General features: G+C 42.7%; 1 protein-coding gene across 1 annotated transcript in view; it reads right to left on the reverse strand.

Moving 5' to 3' along the window:
- The window catches only part of TOP1 (DNA topoisomerase I), a 65,897-nt gene extending 43,766 nt beyond the window's left edge, over nt 1–22,131 (reverse strand). The window contains exons 1-2 of the mRNA XM_021527850.3: nt 21,967–22,131; nt 21,446–21,470 (exon numbers count right to left, since the gene is read on the reverse strand). Of these exons, the coding sequence (XP_021383525.1) occupies nt 21,446–21,470; nt 21,967–21,999 (58 nt within the window). The 5' untranslated portion in view covers nt 22,000–22,131. The remainder of the gene's footprint in view (nt 1–21,445; nt 21,471–21,966) is intronic.
- Nucleotides 22,132–22,341: the final 210 nt, after the last annotated feature.

The raw sequence follows: 22,341 nt of genomic DNA on the forward strand, positions 1-22,341 counted from the left end.
ACCAGTGTTTATAGATACCTCCACAATCTATATTGCTACAGAAATCTAAATCCTTAAAACCCTCCTTGAAGTCAAATTTAAATGAAATAAGTTACTGTGCTATCACAAGCTTATTTCATTTCAGGTGCCTCACTGGGTCAGGTGCAGCAGTCCAGGGATGCTGACAATTCCAACACTTCACTGTTTCCCTCCATAAACCAGATGAAATCTGAGTTTTATCGTTTACTGCAAAACAACTAAACTAACTGTGACTAAGCACAAGTGGAATACACAATGCAGCTCTTTACTGCAGTCATTCATTTTCCAATCTTACAAAAAATACAAGAAAGTAGTTGTGGAAACTCAAAAAGGGAGCCTGGAGAAGTACAGCAGAACAACCCAACAGTTTTTCCTTTCTAGGGCAGGAACTTTATTACTAAAACTCCTCCAGAGAGCATTCTTCCTTTTTCTAAGGGCTCAAATGAAGGAATATAGCACAAATGAATAGATTTGAGTCTATTCATTTCCCAGACTATATTTACTCTGAGACAAAACCTGTTTTGAGCTGAGCCAGAATTGACAACACCACATGGTACCCAATTTTGCCAAAGTTTGGAAACTTAGTACTTTTGCTAGAAACAGTAAAACCAATGACCTTGTAAACCCTCTCCACACTTCAGCCGTTATTTGAGGCAAAAGATACTCCAGGGCCAGACAGATATTATGTCTTTTTCCTTAAAAGGACTGATCTGGGAAACTTGGCTTCAGAACAGGACAGACCCCTTAGATACTGCATTCTTCATTAATCTTGCCATTTGAAGGCCCAGTATTCCTTGCTTTTGAATAGAGGGAGAAGAAAAAAACAAAGGAATGACTTGGTGATGAATCTTCACAGGAGAATAGAGACAGGTGGATAGAGAATTGCCTCCAGCCATTCTCAGTCCTTTAGAACAGCTCCACCAACCTCAAGAAGTTCCCCTACGTTCCAGTTTTAGTATGTAAGCAAGCATAAACATAGCTTGTTTAAAATACGGAGTTTGCCAAACAAGAATAATGCACTTTTTGCTCCACTGAAACCTCAGGACAGTTTCAATCTAAGGAAGAGAGGTAAAACAACATGACAGCACTGCTAACAGGGACAGCACATGGTGGCCACAGGACAGGGCAAGCTGGTGTGTACACTTGTCCATACCCCAGACATTAAAAGCTTATCAGGGAGACATTAAGGATGCCAGAAAAAAACCTGACTGATCACTCCTACCTTGTGTGACTGGAGCCTGTGGGAGATGAAGTTAACCTGAAGCAAATGTCACTGCTGGCATTTCATCAATCTCACCCAGACTGCAAAAGCTCGGGAGGCAAAGCAAGACGTGCTTTAAGAGCCTCTTCAGAAAGAGGACAAACACTCTTAGTGCACATGTTTTGAGATCTTCTTCAAGTTTTTTTTCAGCCACACTGGATTAATTGCTTATTTTCTGTGCACCTCACTTTTTCACCTGCTGGGGAAGCAGCTAATACTCTGTGGGTAATTAATGCTTAAGTAATTGAGATAGCTGTGCGGCATACAGGGATGCTGACCTTAAGAAACTGCTACACTACAGGCATCCTGCAACAAAACAACTAATGGTGGAGACAGAAGCAGCAAGTTTAATGACTTGTCAGCACCTTTTACATGGCCTCTTCCCAAATAGGTGGCATGTTCACATATACCCGTTCCACAGCAAATCTTAGCTGTTGTAACAAATGCATAAAATCACTGCTAGTAAAATTGCAGTAGACAATATTACACAAAAAAAAAAAAGTCCAAGGAAGCCTTATAAAGCATGAAAATACATGTTTGATCAGTACAGAAAGACTAAATTAATAGCTGCTTCTTACACATGCCAAAGGGCTCCCGACTGAGAGACAACAATGAAGTTTCAATCCATTATTTGCATTCAAAACCAAAAAAGTTCCATGTGAACAGAAACATGGAAACATGTGTTTCCAGGGATTCCCAAGATGTAAAACATTCTCCTGTAATTGTATATATAAGAGTCAGAGACTGAAACCCATTAGTATGTTTCCATTAACAAAGCAGAATAAAACAGAACAGCAAATTAAAACTTCAGGGAAATGACCAGCGTCAGTGAACAGCTTAAAATGCTGCTGTGCTGGCATGAAGAGAGGAGAGTCCAGAGTAGTCTCTTAAGGAACCAAGAGCAAACTCATTCTTGTCCCTAGTGGTATTTATTCTTATAAGGCTACACTCCTCTAAGTGGAAGTACTTATTTTCCATTGCCTCCTCCATTCAGAACTGGAGTTCCTTGCCTTCCCTTACTGGGGTAAAAATGGTTTCAGCAATTTTTTCCTACTGCTTTATGAGTCTACAACCACATGAATAAACAAAGTTCTGCACTGCACGTCCATCTTTTAAAAAGAAGCAAAACTAAGACACACTTTTGCCTCAAAATTTAACCGCCATATAGCCCACACTTCCTACACATCAGGAGGCTGAAAGTGGGATCTAAAGAGCACAAGCAGATCTAGGGGAAACAAGTTTAATCGTAGTTACCTCTGAGGTTTCAAAAGCATTACACATATTGTAGCTCCTTCTGCATCCCCATTTGCTAATACACAAATATACAGGACTGGAATCCTGAAGGACTTACAGGTACATTAAGTGACTGTGTCTGAGCACAAACAGCTGTTACAAATCGACAGGAGGGGGAAAAAGTAGTTGATAAAAGCAAGTTCCTTGTGGATTTCAAGTGTACTAATACTGAAAAGTTTTACTACACCAGCTAATCTCAGGCTTTTCCAAATTCCCCCCTGCTTCTTCCCTATTGCGCAAAACACAGTTAACATAACCGGCACGGCAGGACAGACGGACTCGCCAGGAAAGCCTGGACAACTGCTCACAAACCAGTCTGTCATCCAGGGGTGTAAAACTAGCTTAAAATTATGAAAGAAGGTAAAATTTCAGGGTATTCAAATAGATAATGCAAGGGGGACTAATCCTATTTCACAGTCAGAAAGAAACCAACCTTTAGCACAGATCCACAGCTTAGCGCACAAACCGTCACGCGGTGCTGTCACACAAAATCTTTTCTCGGGAAGAGACAAAGGGAGGGATGCAGGCACCACCGAGGGATGTGTGTGAGACAAAGAGAACTGCCCGGGGTCACCCACCGGCAGCTGAGGAGAAAGAACATGGGGCACACGCCTCCAGAGAGCCAGGGCAGAAGGTGAGCAAACAGGGCAATCCCAACATTTACAGCCCTGTTTAGACTTCGGAGCTATCAGGGACTGCAGGAGATAACCTATCCCTTACTTCAACATTATCTAAAGCGAACTCCTTTTTTTTATTAACCCTTATTTTTCTGGTTTGCAGGAATCTTTTCCTTTAGGAGTTCTTGGCGAACCATTCGGGCTGCAGAATTTTGGGGACAAAACATTACTTTTCATCAGCCCCTTCCCAGGAGGGATGTGCAAGACAGGTGGACTGAAACACCAAGTGCACATACACCAGAGGCACTTGAACTCTTTGGTTGCTTCCAAACTCAAAGAACCTGAGACAGTGCTCAGCTGCAGCACAAGAACCAAACCCAAACCTCCAGCACAGCATGCAGTGACAGTGCTGCCGCCTCAGTGCAGACACAGTTAGGAGAGAGCTGGACCACCTTTGGGAGAATTTTATCAAAGAATTGCCCCAGGAACAGCTCTGGGAGTTACTTCAACAGACTGGGTCAAGAGCAAAGAGAATTTTTTGGTGCAATCTGTCACAAGTTCACACTGCAGACAAGAGAACTTCATGTTCTGTACAGCATCCGCACACTGAGTCAGTGCCCCCAGCACAAGCTCTTTCCGCCTCCAAATGCTCTTTACACCATCATTAGCCTGGAAAGGTGCAAACAGCACAATTTGTGATGCAAAGGCAACAGCTGATTATTGCATGCAAACTTACAAGGTGAACCAGGAGAAAACAGGGGCGAACAACAAAAAATCCTAGTCCTTACAGACAATAATAAGAGACTTCAGCCATATTTTAAAATATGGTATTATTTTGGGGTGTTAAGTTTAAAAACTGTAGTAGAGTACAAGAAAACTGTTGTGTTGTCAGGAGTAATTACCCTGCAATGATGTAAACTAGAAAAACATTTTCTCTTGCTGGCTGTACAAACCACTTGTGTACTTGGATTCATGGAAAATAAGTTTTTTGTAAAGACTACCTGAAACCCTAACCTTGACACTTCCTTAGCACAAGAGTGATGCCCCAAGAGCAGCTCACACAGTGCCTGTGTTTACACCAACACCACACAAGGACAGGGCTGGTGTGTTTGACCATCCTGGGTTTAATCCAGAACAAGGGATCCCCCAAGGAAAAATTTAACAAATCAGGGGGGGGGGGGGGAAAGCAGTCACATTGAACTGCCTCTCCTGCAGCAGTGGATGCGCAGCCTGTGTCAGCAGCCAGGATCACACAGTTTATACACATGGGAGTGGTACATGCTCAGCGTCCTCAGGGAGAGGCTCTAAAGGCATTTGTTCAAAGCCTTTTATTAACCATGCCTTGACAGCTCCGCGTGGCTTTGGCCAGTGCTGGTCTCCTGCTTGCTGTAGGGAGGAAAGACTCAAGAGGCAGCACCCTTGGGAACAAGTCTCTGCAATGCTTGGTTTGAGAGTGTAAACTGAATGCACAAGACAAAAAAAGTGGCTGGTAGAAGCTTTAAATCACTTCTACCAAGCAATACCACTGCTTTATGCACTGGAGTCAGATTATTCTCCAACCTGTTTAACATCATTCTCATTAAGCTGAACTGATGGGGTAGCATGGCCAAAGTCTTAGCAGAAGTTTGTTTCACAAGACTGAGAACTTATTTTTATTACACTTGAACTGGTTCCTCACTGTAGGAGCAACTCCCACACTGATCCCAGACAGGATTTTTTGGTTGTTTTTTCCCCCCTCGTAGCTACAGTGATTCCTTTAAAGTGAGGCCTCCACTGGATGGATACAGCCCGATTTCACTTCTGTCCCCATTGTGGGTGAGTTAATTGATCACTCACCCACAAGAGGCCAATTCCAGCAGTGTCTAGAAGCATTTTATCAGAATCTGCCTTGCCACAAGTCCCATTCTCAAGTCAAGGGAGGGAATGCAATTCCCCTGCCTTAAAGGGATTTTACCACAATTAGCATACAAGAAGAAATCTGATTCCAGCTAAAACACACAAGAAAGTAAACAAAAGGCAAATGTTTAATGACAGCTGAGATTTCTGCACTTCTGTACTCCTGAGTCCTCTGAAGGAAGGGAAAGAGATTGCAGAAAGAAGGATCAGCAGAGCAGTGTAAGACAAGGTAGTTTTAAATTAAGACTATGACTGCAATATTTTAATAAGTACAGCTCCTAGATATGGTGCAATAAATTCCACTGGAAGCCTTCAATTTACAAAATGTTACTTTAAGTCACTGATTTTAATCTCTTCATGCAGCTATAATCTGTTTATTATGTTAAATCCAGGCCAAATCTCACTAGTTGACAACTGTTACATTACACCACTACAAATACCTGAATATAAAGCATAACCTATTGACACAGGATAAAAGGCTGTGGCTACATTATTATGCATGGTACACTCCTAGCTTCTTCAATTAAAAAATTGCATGCAATGTATTATCAGTTTAGTGAGGGTTTTTAAATGTAATTTTGTTTCCTGGTTTGTTTCCTTTTTTTTTTTTCATTTTTTAAAAACTAATAGCTGGCATCTCTTCATGGAACACACAGCCAACATTTTCAGATTCCACCCCATGAAAAACTCAAATCTGCCTTGAATAAGACATGAAGGGGAGGAAATGTTTATGTAATTTGTTTCCCATCTAAAAGAAAGCAAGCATAGCCCTCAAAAACTGAACTGAATCAATTCTGGTTACCTTATTCCTCAATTTTAAGAGCAGTCCTTTCTTTACCTATGCAGAAATGACAAGTTGTGGAAACAGCTTTTTCTTTTTAGCTTTCAAATGCCCTCCACTACCACAGTCACTAAATGAGCTGTTTAAACCAAAGGAAATAGGTTGCAGGTGCAGAGTTTCATCAAAAGTTCATTTATCACTACACTTCAAACTCCAAGTGCTTAGCTAAAGGCTCCCATCATATCAGAGCTTCTGCTTTACAGCTACTGCAACATAATCACATTCTCTACTTAACAGTTTTCTGAACATGGAACCTGGTATTTTTAAAATGTTGACTGGTGAGAGGGGTAGAAACGTGCTTGAAAAACTATGAGTACTACAGAAGTGACCGTAAAGATTCAAGGTTCTGTTATTTCTCTTTAATATAACCTAAAGTGAGAAACCCAAGTAATAAATCTTATTTTCAGGGGTATTCCAATGCATTAGGAAATATTTATTTCCACTTCATTATTTTATAGCAGAAATAGGCAAAGGAAACAAGATGAACATCTAAGACTATTTACAGTCTCATAATTTATTCCTGAATGATTCAGATGTAATGCTATGAAATATTTTGAAATTTCTTGGCTGCCAGTTTTATATATATTGAAGCAATTTTTTTAAAGTTATGATAATTCCTACAAGTGTCAAAATTAAATCAATACATCTATTAAAATTTATTATCAATTTCAGATGAAAGACTAATACCAGCGTGGAAGCTGCAGCCACTCCAGCTGATTTAGCAGTTTGTTCTTACACCAAGAGCCCAGAGCAGCAGCTGCACCATTCCCTCCTATTCTGATCTGCCAAATATTTCAAGCCTGTGCTAGACAAAACCACACAAGGGAGTGAGAGCACTATCCAGGTATCCAGCAGAGAGCCAGGCTCACTCTCCTCTGAGCAAGTTCAGCTTTACCCAGGAGTGCCCCAGCAGTTTCTGAAACTGCAATACCCAAATACATTTAATCTGTTTGAGTTTCCAAGCATTTTAGCAACATTATTCTTCAAGTTTTGAAGAGTACCACATTATTTTTGAACTAGCAATTATCTTATTTCCTGTACTCCAGTCTCCAGCAGACCAGGGAAAATTTGCCCATTTTCCTGTGGTCACAACTGCGACCTGTGATCACCTTTTACTTGATCCTCTCAGATGTCAAAAGGCTCAGACAGTGAAACCCTGGAGCCTTCTGCTTTCATTAATGGGCTGTGCAATACTAAACAGGGCCCATAAGTGGGGAAAGCTGCATGACAAGTAGCCCTAATACCAGAAGAAAGCATAATTGTGAATAACCTGTTCTGAAAATTAGCAAACAACATGAGATACTTAACTTCACAGGCCACTCTCAAAAAGCAGCTGCTCCAACAGATCAAAATACTCTTGAAGAAAATGGTTTAATAAAATTGAGAATTAAGTAACAGCTTGTAATGGGAATATTTTCTTCTCCTGATGTTGTATTAAATACCCCACATTTCTAGGATACAATTAAAGTTCAACCTGATTTCCTAAGTACATGTTTGTGCCTCTACCAGGTAAAGCAGTGCAGTAGTCTCTGCTCAAGAAAAGATCTACGGCCAGAGTTCAGCATTAGGTTTTCACAAGAAGAGACTTTAGAGTATGAGTTACTTCAGATAAAATATAAAACAAGGCACTTTCTGTCACTGCTGTCACTGTGACAAGCATTGGAATCCTGTTGCACTTCACAGTAAGACAGCTACCCTGATTCAGTATCTGCAATTTTCCTTTTTAAGTGAAAGCCATAAGCACAGACAAGTAAAACAAGGAGGTAATTTGCTAATACCAAGCATAATATGCTAAAAAAAAATAATCTAACTTTGCTACTATTAAAAGTCTACAGTTAAGGTCATGCCCAGCATCTGCTCCATAATGGAGTGTTTTATGAACTGCGTGTACATCTGATGTACAAGGGTAATTCTGGGTGGATTAGGTGCAAGGGAAAACTGCAGTGACCTACTGGGTGTACAAAGATGCCTGACAACCTAAATCCATGCCTTTTTAAAGTACCAATCTCCCCAGGTAATTTGATCTGAATGTAATTAAATTCATTCAGACGACAAGATGTGGGAAATCACATACCTGTAGTCAGCAAAGTGCTAACCATACCACCTAGTAGTATATACACACTGTAAGAATACCTGGCAGTGATGGGGAAATGGCAGGAAAGATTTAAGAAAGAGCCTGAGCTTACAGGATGAGGAACTGAACAAGTGTCCCTGACACTTGCTGAGCAAATGACACCACCTTCAGAACTGGATATAACAGACCTGTCACAAACCTAGAAATGACACAAATCTGCATTAATTCTTGAGCCTTCAAACACTTCATGGATGCTTAGAAGAAAGCTCTTCTGAATACTGTATCTTTCCTGAACTGAAAACCAGTGGAAAACTTACTTGTCTGGCCTCTGGAGCTACTGTGATAAAAATTACTATTGTACTTGTTTGTAGTCCATACAATACACTATTTTATAAATACTTTTCTTAGTACTGGGGAAAACCAAAGTCAGGCCATGTTTGACTCTGGTCACCTATGGAGATAATTGCCAAAGACTAATTCCAAAGCTCTGCTGAAACTAAAATGTTAATACACACAAAAAGACAGTATAAAAATTTATCTTAGGAAAAAAAAAAGCCACACACTAACAAATTCCCTTTGGAATTCAAGTTTTCTTACTCTGAATTAGAATCTGACCATAAAGCTCCTGTGCTAGGGTGAATGGACGGGGTATTTACAAAAAGGGAGAAAAACCACAAAAACTTAAATTAAAACCAAACTAATTCTGCCCTTTATAAATGAAGCTCACATCTGTTTTGAACACTGTTTCATGCTATTGTGAAATACAGCTACAGGGGACTTATTTTACAAAACAATGCTCCACAGCTTAATTCCCTACAAAGGAAACCATTTAAAAATACACCCTAAGTTCAGTACACAAAGACTTAGCAAAGCTCCCATCCCTCAGAAACGTGGCTGTGGTGTCAGCATCGTTTCACATTCTCACCAAGCACACTGAGCAGCAATGGGCACAGCCCAAGCACAGATGAGTGCAGCAGTGCAAGATGCTACAAGCTCCTGGGAGATGCAGTGCCCCTGCTGAACTCACTATCCCTGCTGTCAGCATACCCAGCTTGCTGAAGTGCATGCAGGCCAGATTGAGCTGGAGTGCAAAGACAACACCGGCAGCTTTGAAGAAAAATCTATCAAATTCCTGAAAGAGGCAAATATTGCCCAGGATGAGTGTTGCAGGAGAGGCCCACTCATGAACACAGGGAAGGAGAATTTTAACTCAGGCTATGGTTCAAATGTAAATCCATGTTTTGTTGTGCACAGACAAGCTCGTGTTTTGACAGTGATGCGGAGCAAAACCATAAACTGACAATTATGCATCAGTGGCCAGAAGTCACAACAACAGGGCAGGACAGGAAGGAAGGGGAAAATATGTTAGACAGAAAGCAGTGCTTCCAGAACAACAGTTTTACACCTCCACCTGTGAAACAAGAAAATGATGCACTTGCCATTTCAACTGCTTCTGTTTTTTGCCCAGGATTCAATATAAGAATTAAATTACTAGGATAGCCATCTTATTGCCAGCTGCAGCCTCCATCTACTGCAAGACAAGCTACAGGTTGGGGCAAATAAAACTACACCGTGCTCGGCTCTCCCAAGACCTCATACTGACAACTAAAGCTACCAAGCACAGAGCATCAAGAGCCAAGCTATACTTTTTATATCTATACAAAAGCCTAAAACCCAGAAAGCAGCTTCCTTTAGACAGAGGTGATGCTGAATAAGCCCAATTGATGATAAAAGAAAGACACTGTTTATGACAGCTACCAAAATCCAGAGAGCAGCATATTTTAAATTAGAAGACTCTATCTACTCATAAAAACAGGTATTTCAAGGACAGCCTGCTTATGCTCCCTAATGAAGTGCAGGTGACATACACAGCTATGATGACATGACTCAGACAAGATGACGGCTCCTCTGAAAGTCCTCCAGATTTTGGAGTAGGAAGAAGGCAAGAGGATAGGACATTGCAAAAGTGTAAAACGCTCTTGAAAAATGCAAATGTTTTCCACATTCATGTCCAAAGGTATCCTGGACAGCTGGAGAGATGTCCCATCTGATGGAGCAATGCGAAGTAACCCAAACACCTACACACTTCTAGGATGACAACTTGCGAGTACCAGAGTTAACAGCATTGACATTCAGACTCTGATTTGTGCCAGTGCTTGCTTACTGCAAAGATGGATGGAGATGACACCTACAGAGGGATTGGGCAACACTGCAGAAGTGAATCAAGGTCACTGTTATGAGTTCATCTCATTTATCCTGCAATGCATTTCTGTCCACATGAACCTACTGCCCCTGGGTGTCTGACCATCCTGGGTGTCTGACTGCTCATGCTGTGCACAGTAACACAACCTGCACCTTACTTTGTCTACTGCAGAAAGCACTCAAAGACTTGTGCTCTGTATCCCTGAGCAAACACACTGCAAGAATCTCATCTTCAGCCAAAACCCATGCTGAAACCCAAGTGTTGAGGGGAAGCACCAGCAAGGAAAGTTAACTCTGATCCACACATCAAAGGGTTTGCTGTGCACAAGCAGCATTACCACAGATACAGCACATTTTAACAGCCTCAATGACATTCCCGGTCCTCAAAAGAAAAGCAGGCTGCCTTTTATTCCCCATCTGGTGGTCATTAAGTCTAGAGAACAAACCTCAGAGTACGTCACTAGCTCTCCTTCATCCCTCCATTTTGTACATGCTGCTTGTGTTACAATGAATCATCCCCTTCACATGGATCTCCAAAGAGCTCCAGCTTCCCGTTTCCCAAAAGGCTGGATTAAACTGGAGAGTGCTCGTCTGACTTGTAAGGTGCCTTCCTAAGGCAAGTTTAAACCAGTACCTGCCCATCCCAGCTATTTTATCTTCCCAAAAACTGATCTTACTCACACACTCACCAGCATTCACAAACTGGGAGAAGGCATAATTTGCTCTTCCTATTGCTCCAGGCCCAATTAGGAGACACTCATAGCAAGGTGGCCGGTATGGTGCAAGAGACTGACATACCTGATACCAGAACCCTGCACACAAACCAGGAAGACATTGTCTCTCTACTGCAAATCCAGTGATTTCACTAATTGCAGAACCTTCCACACAACATTTCTAATTTGTATTGTGTAATAAGTACTTGTAAAATAATATAGTACCACAGAAAAAAATGCCCAACTTAGCTCCTGAGATGAGATTTGCATATAACAATATGCTAAAACTGCAGAAGCTCCTCTGTTTTTTGGGGTTGTTTTGTGCTGCCCTTTGATAGACATCTCAGTCTTAAGTTGGAGAAGGAATTAAAAGTCAGAAGCAAGTGTCCAAGATGGAACTGCATCTCCATCCTAGTCAGACAGATGTACATCTATTTCTGTGCTGGAGAAAATCACTCCGACTATGTTCTGGTTTCTCCACCTCTGATAAGAGCATAGTACTCACTCTTTTCCCACTGTGTTGCCTATTTAAACAATATGGCCTTAGGACAAGATAACAATGTATTTTACAGCACAGAGAACCTTAACCCCAGACACAGCATCCATGAGTAACAAAATGTCCCTCCCTGGTGCTTCCTGCCTTCAGCTTCAAAAATCTCTCTCTTCACATTCAACCCTTCACCCTCATGTCCTGAGCAGAGCACCAAGCACTCCAGACAAGCTGACAGCTGGCAAGGCAGCACTGCACCAAACCAGAACCTGGAATAAGAACTGCCAGCTTATCAGCTACTCATCTGCCTAAGGACAGCACAAACTCCATCCAGCTGCATCTGCTGCAGAGCAGATGAAGGAAGGCAGCCTTCCACTTGGTTATCAGGTCTCCAAAGAGACTGTATGTAACAGGGGGTCTGTCTCCTGTCACCACTTGTACTTTTCTCCTCCTAAAACTCTGCTTACAAGTTGTGCCTAAACCCTAACTCCAGAAATCTCTGCCTTTTACTTAGAAGATCACCACGTTTCTCAACTCTACCTCCAGCTACTGAAAAATCTGCAACAGATACTGTACTTTAAAGGAAGAAAAAAACATGGAAGCATCTTCTCTCCTAAAAGGTCCTTATAAACCACCTCGGCAAAACAAGAAAGTGCAACCTCAGAGGAAGAAGAGCAGCTATTTTGACAAGTCTAGCCCTTATTCAAATACCAGAATAAACCTTGAGTAGTAAAATATTGCCATCAATAAAAAGTTCAACTAAAGTACATTGCCCTGGCCCTAAAGTACAGGTCATCTATTCCATGTTACATACACAGGAAAAGCTGTTGCAATGTTGTTCAATTGAAAATGTGTACAGAAGTGACAAATGAAAGAAAAAATGTTCTGGATAGCACTCTACAAGTTCATGCTCTCGTGTGTCAGAAGCTGTGTTAGGCAACAGAGCAGAGTATGTGACAAATGCCAGGAAAAAATTAAAAAGCTATCTGCACTTGGAGATTGCTCCATTCCTAGGAATTTTTTTTACTTTTTAACGTCTCTGGCCAATGTCTAAAAAAACTGTTCTTAAAATTATTCCCTTTAGACACTGCCACACATCTAGCTGCACCAAATTGACATGACATTTCGATGGAAACAAGACAACTTTCAATTTCCTGCTGCATACACTGAGCAGTAGAGTGAGCCCAACACTTCAGAAATTCCAGAGCATTTGGTAAAACTTATTTCAGGGCAGCCAACAGTGGGTTTTAGAAAGAAAAGCTGTGTGCAGTTTATGCATGTTCAACACTGGATCTCATATTTCATTTCTTCTTATCATTTATTCTTAAACACAGCAAAATATTCAACTATTGAGGTCCTGGATGCTTGCTGCAAAATTAGTAACACTATGCAAATCAATGACTGGAATTACAAAATGAGCAATAAGGAATAAAAGCCACCAGGGTCTTATTTTTAGAAAGTCATTGAAAAATAGCATTATGGAAGAAAAATTGACATCTTGAAGAACCAGAACTATGCCTTCATTGAGAATGTAAGAGTATTTCTCCCCGAAATAAAGCTGCACTATGTGCTGAATGCTCTGTGTGTGAAAGAGACTGTCAGCTGTACACTGCAGCTGATGAGTCCTAGCAGGCACTTAGCTAGTTGTCCAAACAACTAAAACATCAGTATGTTATCAACACTATTCTCATACTAAAGCCGAAAGCACAGCACTGTACCAACTACTACAAAGAAACTTAACTCTAGCCTGCCCAAAACCAGGACGTAAGTATAGCCCCACCATGGAACATGAGTTTAATGGACATGGCTAAAGATGAGTTACATAGACTGATCAAAATATTTTAGTGAAGCTACAAGTACATTCCAAGCTTTCCTGAGGCAGAAATCAATCTCTCTCCAGTGATGGAAAGATACAGGCAGCTGTAGAATTACTCTGCTGCAAAGCTGAATACCATGAATGTCCATCTGCCTGTAACATGACTATGCTGGGCAGAATTATGAAGGAAAATCTCCATCTTTTGGTGGACACCATGAGGCTCAGCATTCTGCAATACTGATAGAGGAGGAAGTCATTGTCTTGCTAATACTCCCTAAAAAGCTCCTTCTCTGACGAAGGTATAAGATAAAAATACATACAGGGACACCCACACAGCTCACAACTGCACAAAGCATATGGCAAGCTTGTGAACATGAACAAATACACTCACGTCAAAAATATCGATAAGGAGCCCAAAAACCTCTATTGATCGGAAGCTCTGTGGGAAGCAACTTTTGTCTCTTTGAGTCTGACAGGAGCATCCAATTAAAACCATTTCCCAACAGTCTGAGGCGGTCCCTCTTTACTCTGCCATCATCCCAATTTCAGAAGTCAACACCTTCAAACTTAGAAAGGGATTTAAGAACTCCAGGAGGAGATGCAGGTTGTTTTTCTTGACAAGCACCTACACTAACTTTCCTGCTGCGCCTCCAGTGATCCTGCACTGCCCCCATCCCATCAAGATAAGCATTTCAGACATTTTCCAGCCCCTGCCTCCAAAGCCTCCCAAGACAGGAGTAAGGCATACTCACTGCTGCCCGTCCTTGGGACTCCTTCATATTGGGAGCAGGCAGATCCCAAAGCCAGAGCTGCTGTCAGTGCAAGTCATTCTTCCAAACTGAACTACTGCTGCAACCACCTTTGAGAGAAACTGTTCAGACTCAAGCAACAGCCATGAAACAAGAAGAATTTCCCAAGGGTGAAGCAGCAGCAGAGTATTTTACTCTAGCAGAGAAACAGGCCTTGAGATGATGGAAAACATCACCAAAACTCTGTAACAACACTAGAAAATTTGTGAGGCAATTCTTACTTGAACTGCTGTCCTTCTCCTACTCATCTCCCCTCATTACAGAACTCCATCTCTATCATTAGTATTAATAGAGAACTAATTGCCAAGGTCTCCCACGTCTCCAAAAGCATCAAGTCTGATCTCCACTAGTTGGAGGATCTCCCAGATTATTGTTTGTTGCAAGAACTGCACGAAACTGTATTTCCTGCCACCACGCCTGCTGACACAGACAGGGATTTAAAAAGAAAAAAATCCTAATTTTTTCTCAAAGAAGTCAGAGAATTATTGATGCTAAGTACATGTTACAAAAGAACGAATTTCAGGAAGACTGACTACTGCTCCACATTCTCCACTACCATTCTCAACTCTGGAGCTCTCACTTGTTCATCAGCTGAGCAGCTACAGAAGTCAAATTTAGAAACCAAATTTCCACTTGAAAACATGCAGGTATGTTCATATTTCTGAAGCCAAAACCAATTTTTTAATCCTCCCTATAACATGCAGGTCACAAGAATCCAAAATTAACTTCACCCTTTCTTTTCACATCACCTCCTGAAAGTCCTAACTCTCGCTGTGACACCGCAAGATATTACAGCATTTGACTAAGATCAGGAGTTTAAAAAGCAAGCATTCAAGATGAAAATATTTCCAACTATAAACCTCATTAAATCCACTGGAACTATTTAGCATTTATGTCAGCCAGGACATTTTGAACAAACGCTGTGCTAAAAATACTGTAGTCTCATACACACCGGGAAACCACTACTACAACGTGTTCAGCTGAGCTAGGAAATAGCAGGAGCCTGCAGCAGAAAAGGCTCTCTCTGCTCTGCCTGGAACAGCACTTCCATGCTGTAGTAATTCCAGTGTTCAACCACTGATGGACAGTGGAAGCCACCAGAGCACACACAGAGGAACTCGCTGGAGCAGGCAGCTACTGGCAGAGTAAGGACAACAGTAACCGAGAACACTGTTTAAAAGGAGTAATCCTACTGCAGATATGAACTGGGTTTTAAATTTATTTTCTACTGGTTTTTTTTTTGTTTTTTTTTTTTGAGAAGAGCAGAACAGCAGCAAACTCGCTGCTGAAACCACAGCAAGCCCATACCCTTCTCTCATTCCCTGACCAGGAGGAACCATTCTGAAATCTAAAGATGATCCACATTTGAATGCTGACAGTGCTGAACAGCTCAGAACAGAGAGTCCTGCAGGGAGAAGGTACAGGCAGATATGTCATATGCTCTGTCAAAAGGGACAATCCCAGGACAGCAAGATAATAAATGCTGATTTCAACATCACGTATCTTCTCTCAGATTTGGAAAGCTAAGACACAAATCTTCAAAAACCCAGGCAGAAGCAGAATATATAACACTAAATAGATTTTGCTCCAATGTTTTGGTGTGAGGTTTTCTATAAAATAGGGAGCAGTAGCTATAAAATTGGAAGCCACAAAATCAATTAAATTTCATAAGCCAATAAATATTTGTGAATGCTCTACATGTTCTACAAGGATACAAGAAACTGTATCAGCACAACCAGCTCAAGAGGACTTTAAAGAGAAATTGTCCCATCTCGAAAAGCCACAGGAAAAAAAAATCTGCAATTATTTCCTAGGTTAAACAGTATTTCTCTTAAATAGCCACTGTGACATTAAAGCCCATCACTGCAGTCTAGTAACAAAAAAAGCAGATACACTGTCAGTGCTCCACTGATTTTAACAGAACTACAGCAATTTACAACACCAGGAAGAATCTGACCTGGAACCTCCCTCTAACAGGGCAGTGGCTTGTGCTATTTCAGCAGGTATTACTTTAACAGGAATCCAGTGAAATCATTAACAGAGGAATTTGAGTCAATGAGATGTTAAGTACTTGCTATAATTACATATTATTGCAGTTTCTGCTGACAGTGCAACTCAGGAGGTTGGAATTCAATGAACTATCTAACGAATATCTGAAGTCACACAGTTGTAAATGAAATTAAATCTGATTTGTACTTGATCACATTTATGAGCTGTGTGCCTAATTTACATGAAGCCATATAAAAAAAGCACACTTTTACACAGGTCCCCGGTTCAAAATACTTCATGTTTTACAAAGTAAACACAGAAGCCCTGATAACACATTAATAACAGAGAGTGCTTAACACTGGAGTGAAAGGAGAAATATCTTAAGAAAACCTGCTAAGAGGAAGAAACACACGGGCCATTAACCCCCAAAACACATCTTCCAGCACATTTAAGTAATTTTGCTGAGTTTTAACAAAAACACAAGTCAGCTGCAGCTCCCAGAAATGAACTCAACTCCCCACTCCCACCAGACACCCATTAAGTTTTAACCTAGATGCTGAATGTGTCAGAACAATTAACACAACAGACCTCAAGGTCTTTAGCAAAGCCCTTCTAAGGCTTCTGCTGGGGAAAATAGATGCAACCACGTAGCACATGATAGTGAAGAACAGCTTACCAACAATATGTTTATTTACATTTCTCAGAAGTGTCATGAATGACAAATTTACTTCAGAGTACTCTCACCTATCACAATCTGAAGATTCCCATAGTGAAGCTACACTGTCATATCCTAAAACAAGCCCTGGGAGAGATTGCTGTGAACATATTGAAAATCAATGCAAAAAATGCAAAAACAAAATTAAGAAATTTTGCAGAGATTGGCATCTTAAGTGAAATACTTCTGAAATAAAAAAAAGAAAGAAAAAAAAAAAGACAAAAAAAAACCCCTAAGTGGTTGCAGACTTAAAAAGCTACCCAAGTATTGTTCTGAGGCTGTGGGCAGCACTTCCCACAATGCAGGCTCACCACCAGCACTGCAGTCTGGAGCCATGCAAGGAAGGAACAAGCTACATTATTTTAGATTCTCATCTCCCTGTATCACAGAAAAGGCAAAGGAAATTTTCAGCAGAGATATCAATCTGCACCTAAATACTATTAATTACCTTTTGTACTTTGGATCCCTTGCCAAACGTTTGACATTTAAAGCATTCCTGAGACATGTTCCCAGGGCACTTAAAAGACAGTTTCTCCCTGACATGTCACACACACACAGAGCACAGGCAGTGCCTTCATGCTTCCTAAATCTGTGCAGTTTGTTTAGCACAGTGGCTCTAACAGCAGTGCTAAGGTACACACAGCCCTATGCCAGAAGTGGCCCTGCTCTCCTTCAAAAAACTCTCACCCATCCAGAAGGTGCCAGCAAAGGCAGCAGCAAGGAAGCACAAATCTGGTCTCCAACAGACTGTTTCACAACCACTGAGAAATCCTAAAGATCTCTGCTATGTTGCTCTACAGTTTGTTAGCATTTAAATCACCCACACCTCGTATTGCACAGCTCTGTCATACATGAAACATGAATTTAATGCAAAACACAAAACGTGCTGAAATTCCTTAACTTGTAAAGCATTTGGTTCAGCACTCCTGTTATTTAATTTGAATTTCCCTCTTGCTCATTCCTTCATGTTGCCAGCTTGATAAATACACAGATGCCCCATGAGCGCTTGGGCCAACATAAAAAGCCTGCCAGCTCCTGATAAGATGCTGCAGCAGTAAGGGCTTCTTTTTTTTTTTCCCCAAAAAAAATACTCACTGTTAAAGCAAGCCCCTCCTTCAAAAATGTTTGAATTCCAGAAGCCACCTCGGTGATGCTGGACAAATTCACACTTGACTCTTGTTAATGCGCTGTAATGGTTACTCCAGTAATACTTGACCTCAAATTGCATCTTAACATTACTGGCCAAATCAACTGGAAGTAAAAAGCACTGCTTGGGGTGATGTCCTCAGTCTCCACACTGAGCAGTTCTGGATTTTGCACAAGTTCTGATCACAGGCTGCTGAGCAGCCAAGGCACTAATAGTAGTTAGTAGCATTTAGTAGTTTTGGAATGCAATTTGATTATTTTGCAAACAAAAGTAATTTTTATGTACTGCACTCTGCAAACACAATGGGAGAGCTCAAAGTCAAGATAAATTGCTTTTAGTCTCAACACTGCCCTCAGTAGTAAGAGGTTGTTACATCCAACCTGCGTAACAAAGCTCTTAAAGGCAAAACTCAATAGAATCCAAATCTGTGGAGGTGGGGACATTTTCAGCATCCGAACTGTAGCTGGAAACAACAGTTTTGGACTCCATTTCCCTTCTGAATGCTGAAGACTGCAAAGATGTTACCTGCAGAAAAGGCTGGCTGTATCAGCACATTGCTCTCAGCATGGTCTGAAAACAGGCACTGCTAGGACTGAACATGGAAAATTCTTTGCAATGCGTACAGATACTAAAAATACAGCTAAGGTGAAAAAAAATACCCACTACAGCCAAACAGGGGGGAGAACCTGGATATTGAAATGCAGTGCAATTACTCAAGTTGGAATTTGCCCAGGACACTCTTGCTTAGAGTGATCTGGCTATTTAATGACAAGAAATAGCCAAGAACATGTACTTACTGTCGGCACCCCCTCTCATACCCAACACTACTCTGCTATCAATGAAATGGGTGTGTAACCAGACCCAGGCTCCAGCTACAACCAGGCTGTGCCGTGGTGACCTGCAATGGGCAGATCCACCCAACCTATTGCAGCTGCAACAACTTGTGTGACCACAACCCGAGGTAGTGTGTCCATTGACCCAGATAGAAACATTAATAACAACAGGAAGCTTCAAAGTGCTCAAGCTGCCCTATTACTGATACACTAGCCAAAAGTCACCCCAAACACTCTTTATTAACAAAAATGTTTATTGCTGCTACACTCAACACTTAGAATGACTCAGTACCAGCCCCCAGGAAAAACTTCCCTTCCCCCAAATGTGAAGTACAGGAGGCTTAAAAGGAGAGTTTGGCTTTACTGTTTATCGCTGCCTGACAATAATCAAAGTACAAACCAATTCTAAATATCTTGGGGGGGGGGGTGGGGGGAACCAGCACATTTGGGATTCCTACTACCCACTCCTAATCTTTGCCATTAAATAAGATGAAAATAAGAAAATAAGAGCAAGAGCCTCAGGTCTCTGCCTGAAGGAGAACCTCTGTTCTCACATCCGTGCGTGACGATTCCTGATGCACCAGTGCAAAGAGCTCCTGTGCAGAGGAAACAAGGCTCAGAGCAAGCAGAGGTGACAGATTTTCAGGGAGATCTGGGGTGGTCACAAGGTCAAAGAGTCCAGTGTCTATTCAGCATTATTCCCACAGCAAGACTAACAGGGTTACACGTACCTTCCAGTGCTGAAAAGGGTTTTGGGGCCTCTGATTAATGACAATGATGTTACATGACTGCCACAAATAATTACAATAGGAGGGAAAGGGTGCTGATGCCTACACTGGTATGGATTTGTTGGGTGCACTTGATTTACCAGGAATTCCGTTTTTTCATCAAGGTGTCTTACTTTGAATTTCTGTATTGAATTCCTTCAACACATGGTAGAAATAAAAACCACAGGAGTTTCAAGAGCTCTATGACTAAAACTCTTAGAAGAATAAAACAGCACATGGTCACAATAGAGGAGAAAAATCCCTCTGAAGGGTTCACTGGAAGATGGAGTCAAAAGGTGAAATATACATCGTTTCCTCTATGTACAACAGAACTAAATAACTAAAGCTTACCAAGGAGTATTTTTCCCTAAATCAAGATGATCTTTAGATGAAGCAAGTATTTTCCAGCACAAGAAGGCTACAAGCATTCCTATATATGCTTATATTTAAATTGCTTCAAGAGTTACACCCGTACATCTTGGGAAATCCACTGCACCCCTTTTTTCCTGATAAGAATTATTCATAGAGCCCAGCTATAAATTCAGAATGGAAATAGAGAGTTCAAAACATGCATATTTGACACTGTCTGCTCCCTGCTGCACACACACAATCACATTCCAATGAACTGACAGAAGAAAAGGTGCTCGCAAGCGTAGATCTGTAAATATTTACATGCAGTAGCCTACAAGGCAACCAGGCACGTGGACATCATCCAGAAAAGCATTCTAAAAATTAGTGTAACTATAAGTCAAGCAGATATTTTCAACCAACATTTTTGTCCTCTACCATCTCAGCAGTCAGGGGACAGCTCAGAGCTCCTCACATATCCCAAATAGTGACAGTAAAACACGCACACACACAAAGGTTGGTTGTATACCCTCAACTCCCCTTCACCCTACTTAAGCCCTTCAATTTGACAACTATCAAGTGAGGCAGGCTTGCAATCAGCTTGCTTCCTATAAAAATGAATAAATTATCAGAAAAAATTAGCAGTCATCAGGCTGATTAGAAAATACAATATTGTATGTATATATACATATATGAACATAAATATACATATAGACATATATTTATATATATTAATATATAAATATATACATATACAAAAAATTATATGTAAGCACATATATATATAAATATAAATATATATATATATTAGACTACAGGACGCTTGTAAATGTTTCTGAACAAAATGAAGTTAGCTTGCAAAGTCCCTGAAGTGATGCTGTCTACCTTTCTGGAATTGTCTACACTATGGTCTGTTAGGTTCTTTAAAGTAGGTCTTTATTTTAATTTTAAAAAACCCATCTAACAAGGTAAAGTCACATCACTTAAATAGCCAAGAAAAAAACATAAGACTGATCTTAAAATGGATGCAGCAGCTTCTTTTAAAGAGCAACATGTTGCAATCACCTTTCATTTTAGGGGAAGGAAGGGATTCCCTCAAAGGAACAGAGACGGGGAGCAGTGGGGGGAGGGAGCCTGCGATTAAAAAAAAAAAAAAAAAAAAAAAAAGGCGACTTGGGATTTTTAATTTTTGGTTTTTTTAAACTAAAAACTTTGCTTTCCCCTCGGTTACAAGGGGCTGGTGGCGGGGATGGCGGCCCGGTGCCTCTGCAGAGGCGGCTCGGCGGCAGCTCGGGGAGGAGGAGAAGGAGAGAAAAGCCACAGAGAGAGAGAGAGAGAAAAAGAAAATGGCGCAGAGACTAAGTCCCGACCGTCGACAAGGCGACTTTCCAGGGAGGAATCGGGGCCCAAAGGCGACCCCGGCAGAGCCGCTGCGCTCGGATCGGGGCCCTGCGGTGCCCCCACTCGGGGCGGCGGGGGTCGGGGGCGGCCGATCCCGGCGGGAAAGGGGCGCTTTTGGCAGCTCGATGGGAACAATGGGGCCGGTGAGCGCGGAGCCGGGACTTAGTCTCTGGGACGCCATGTCTGTGCGAGGGGCGCGCCGGGGCCGCACTCACCGTTCGCTCGGAAATCCGCCTCGATCTGCGGGGAGAGCACACAGGGACACACCGTCAGCACGCCCGGCTCCGCGGCGCTCCGGGGGACCCCCGCCCCCGCCCTCACCCTCATTTTTAGGGGAATTAAATACGAAAGGAGAAAAGCCCGGCGCGATGCGGAAGGTGATGGGGGAACCGGTGAAGCGCCTCCCCGGCCCCCGCGCAGCTCATGAGCGGACCCCTCCCGACCCCCCAAAGGGCAGCGAGCCGGGGAAGCGTGGCAGCCGCCCCCTCCCCTTCTCAGCCCAGCCCGGGGGTCACACGCGGGTCCCCGCTCCCGCCGCCCCCCATCCCACCGCGGGGGGACAGCTGGGCTGACAGGGCTCTGCCCAGACTTATGGGGGCGGCCGCAGGGCACGGTCCCCCCGCTGGGGTTACGGGGGGTGGCGAGGCGGCCAGCCCAGGGCCGGCACGGGGAGATGCGAGCACCGCGGCGGGGGTCCCCCGGGAGCGCGCCCCGCGGGCGGCCACGGGGCGCTCACCTGGGAATCGTTGTGCAGCTGGTCCCCGCTCATGCCGGAGGCGCGGGCGGCCGGGCGGAGCGGGAGGAGCGGCGGGCAGAGGAGCGCCGGGCGGAGCGGGACGCGGGGAGCGCAGCGCGGTTGTGTAACAGACTAAGTCCCGCTTTCGGCGCTCTGCGCATGCGCGGCGCCTTTTAAACCGGCGGGGAGCGGCCTGGCGGGCAGGGGGCGGGAAGCGGCCGCGCGCTGATTTGCATGCGAGCCACGCCCCCAGAGACGGCATGATTTGCATGCAGGCCACGCCCCGCCGGCGTGACCGCTCCGACCCGCTGCCCCTCCACCATGCGCTACGCCGGCTCGCTGCTTTACATATCCGGTCCCGCCCTTTCCTCTCCC

The sequence above is a fragment of the Lonchura striata genome, chromosome 17, assembly GCF_046129695.1.
Source record: "Lonchura striata isolate bLonStr1 chromosome 17, bLonStr1.mat, whole genome shotgun sequence".
NCBI classification, from domain to species: domain Eukaryota; kingdom Metazoa; phylum Chordata; class Aves; order Passeriformes; family Estrildidae; genus Lonchura; species Lonchura striata.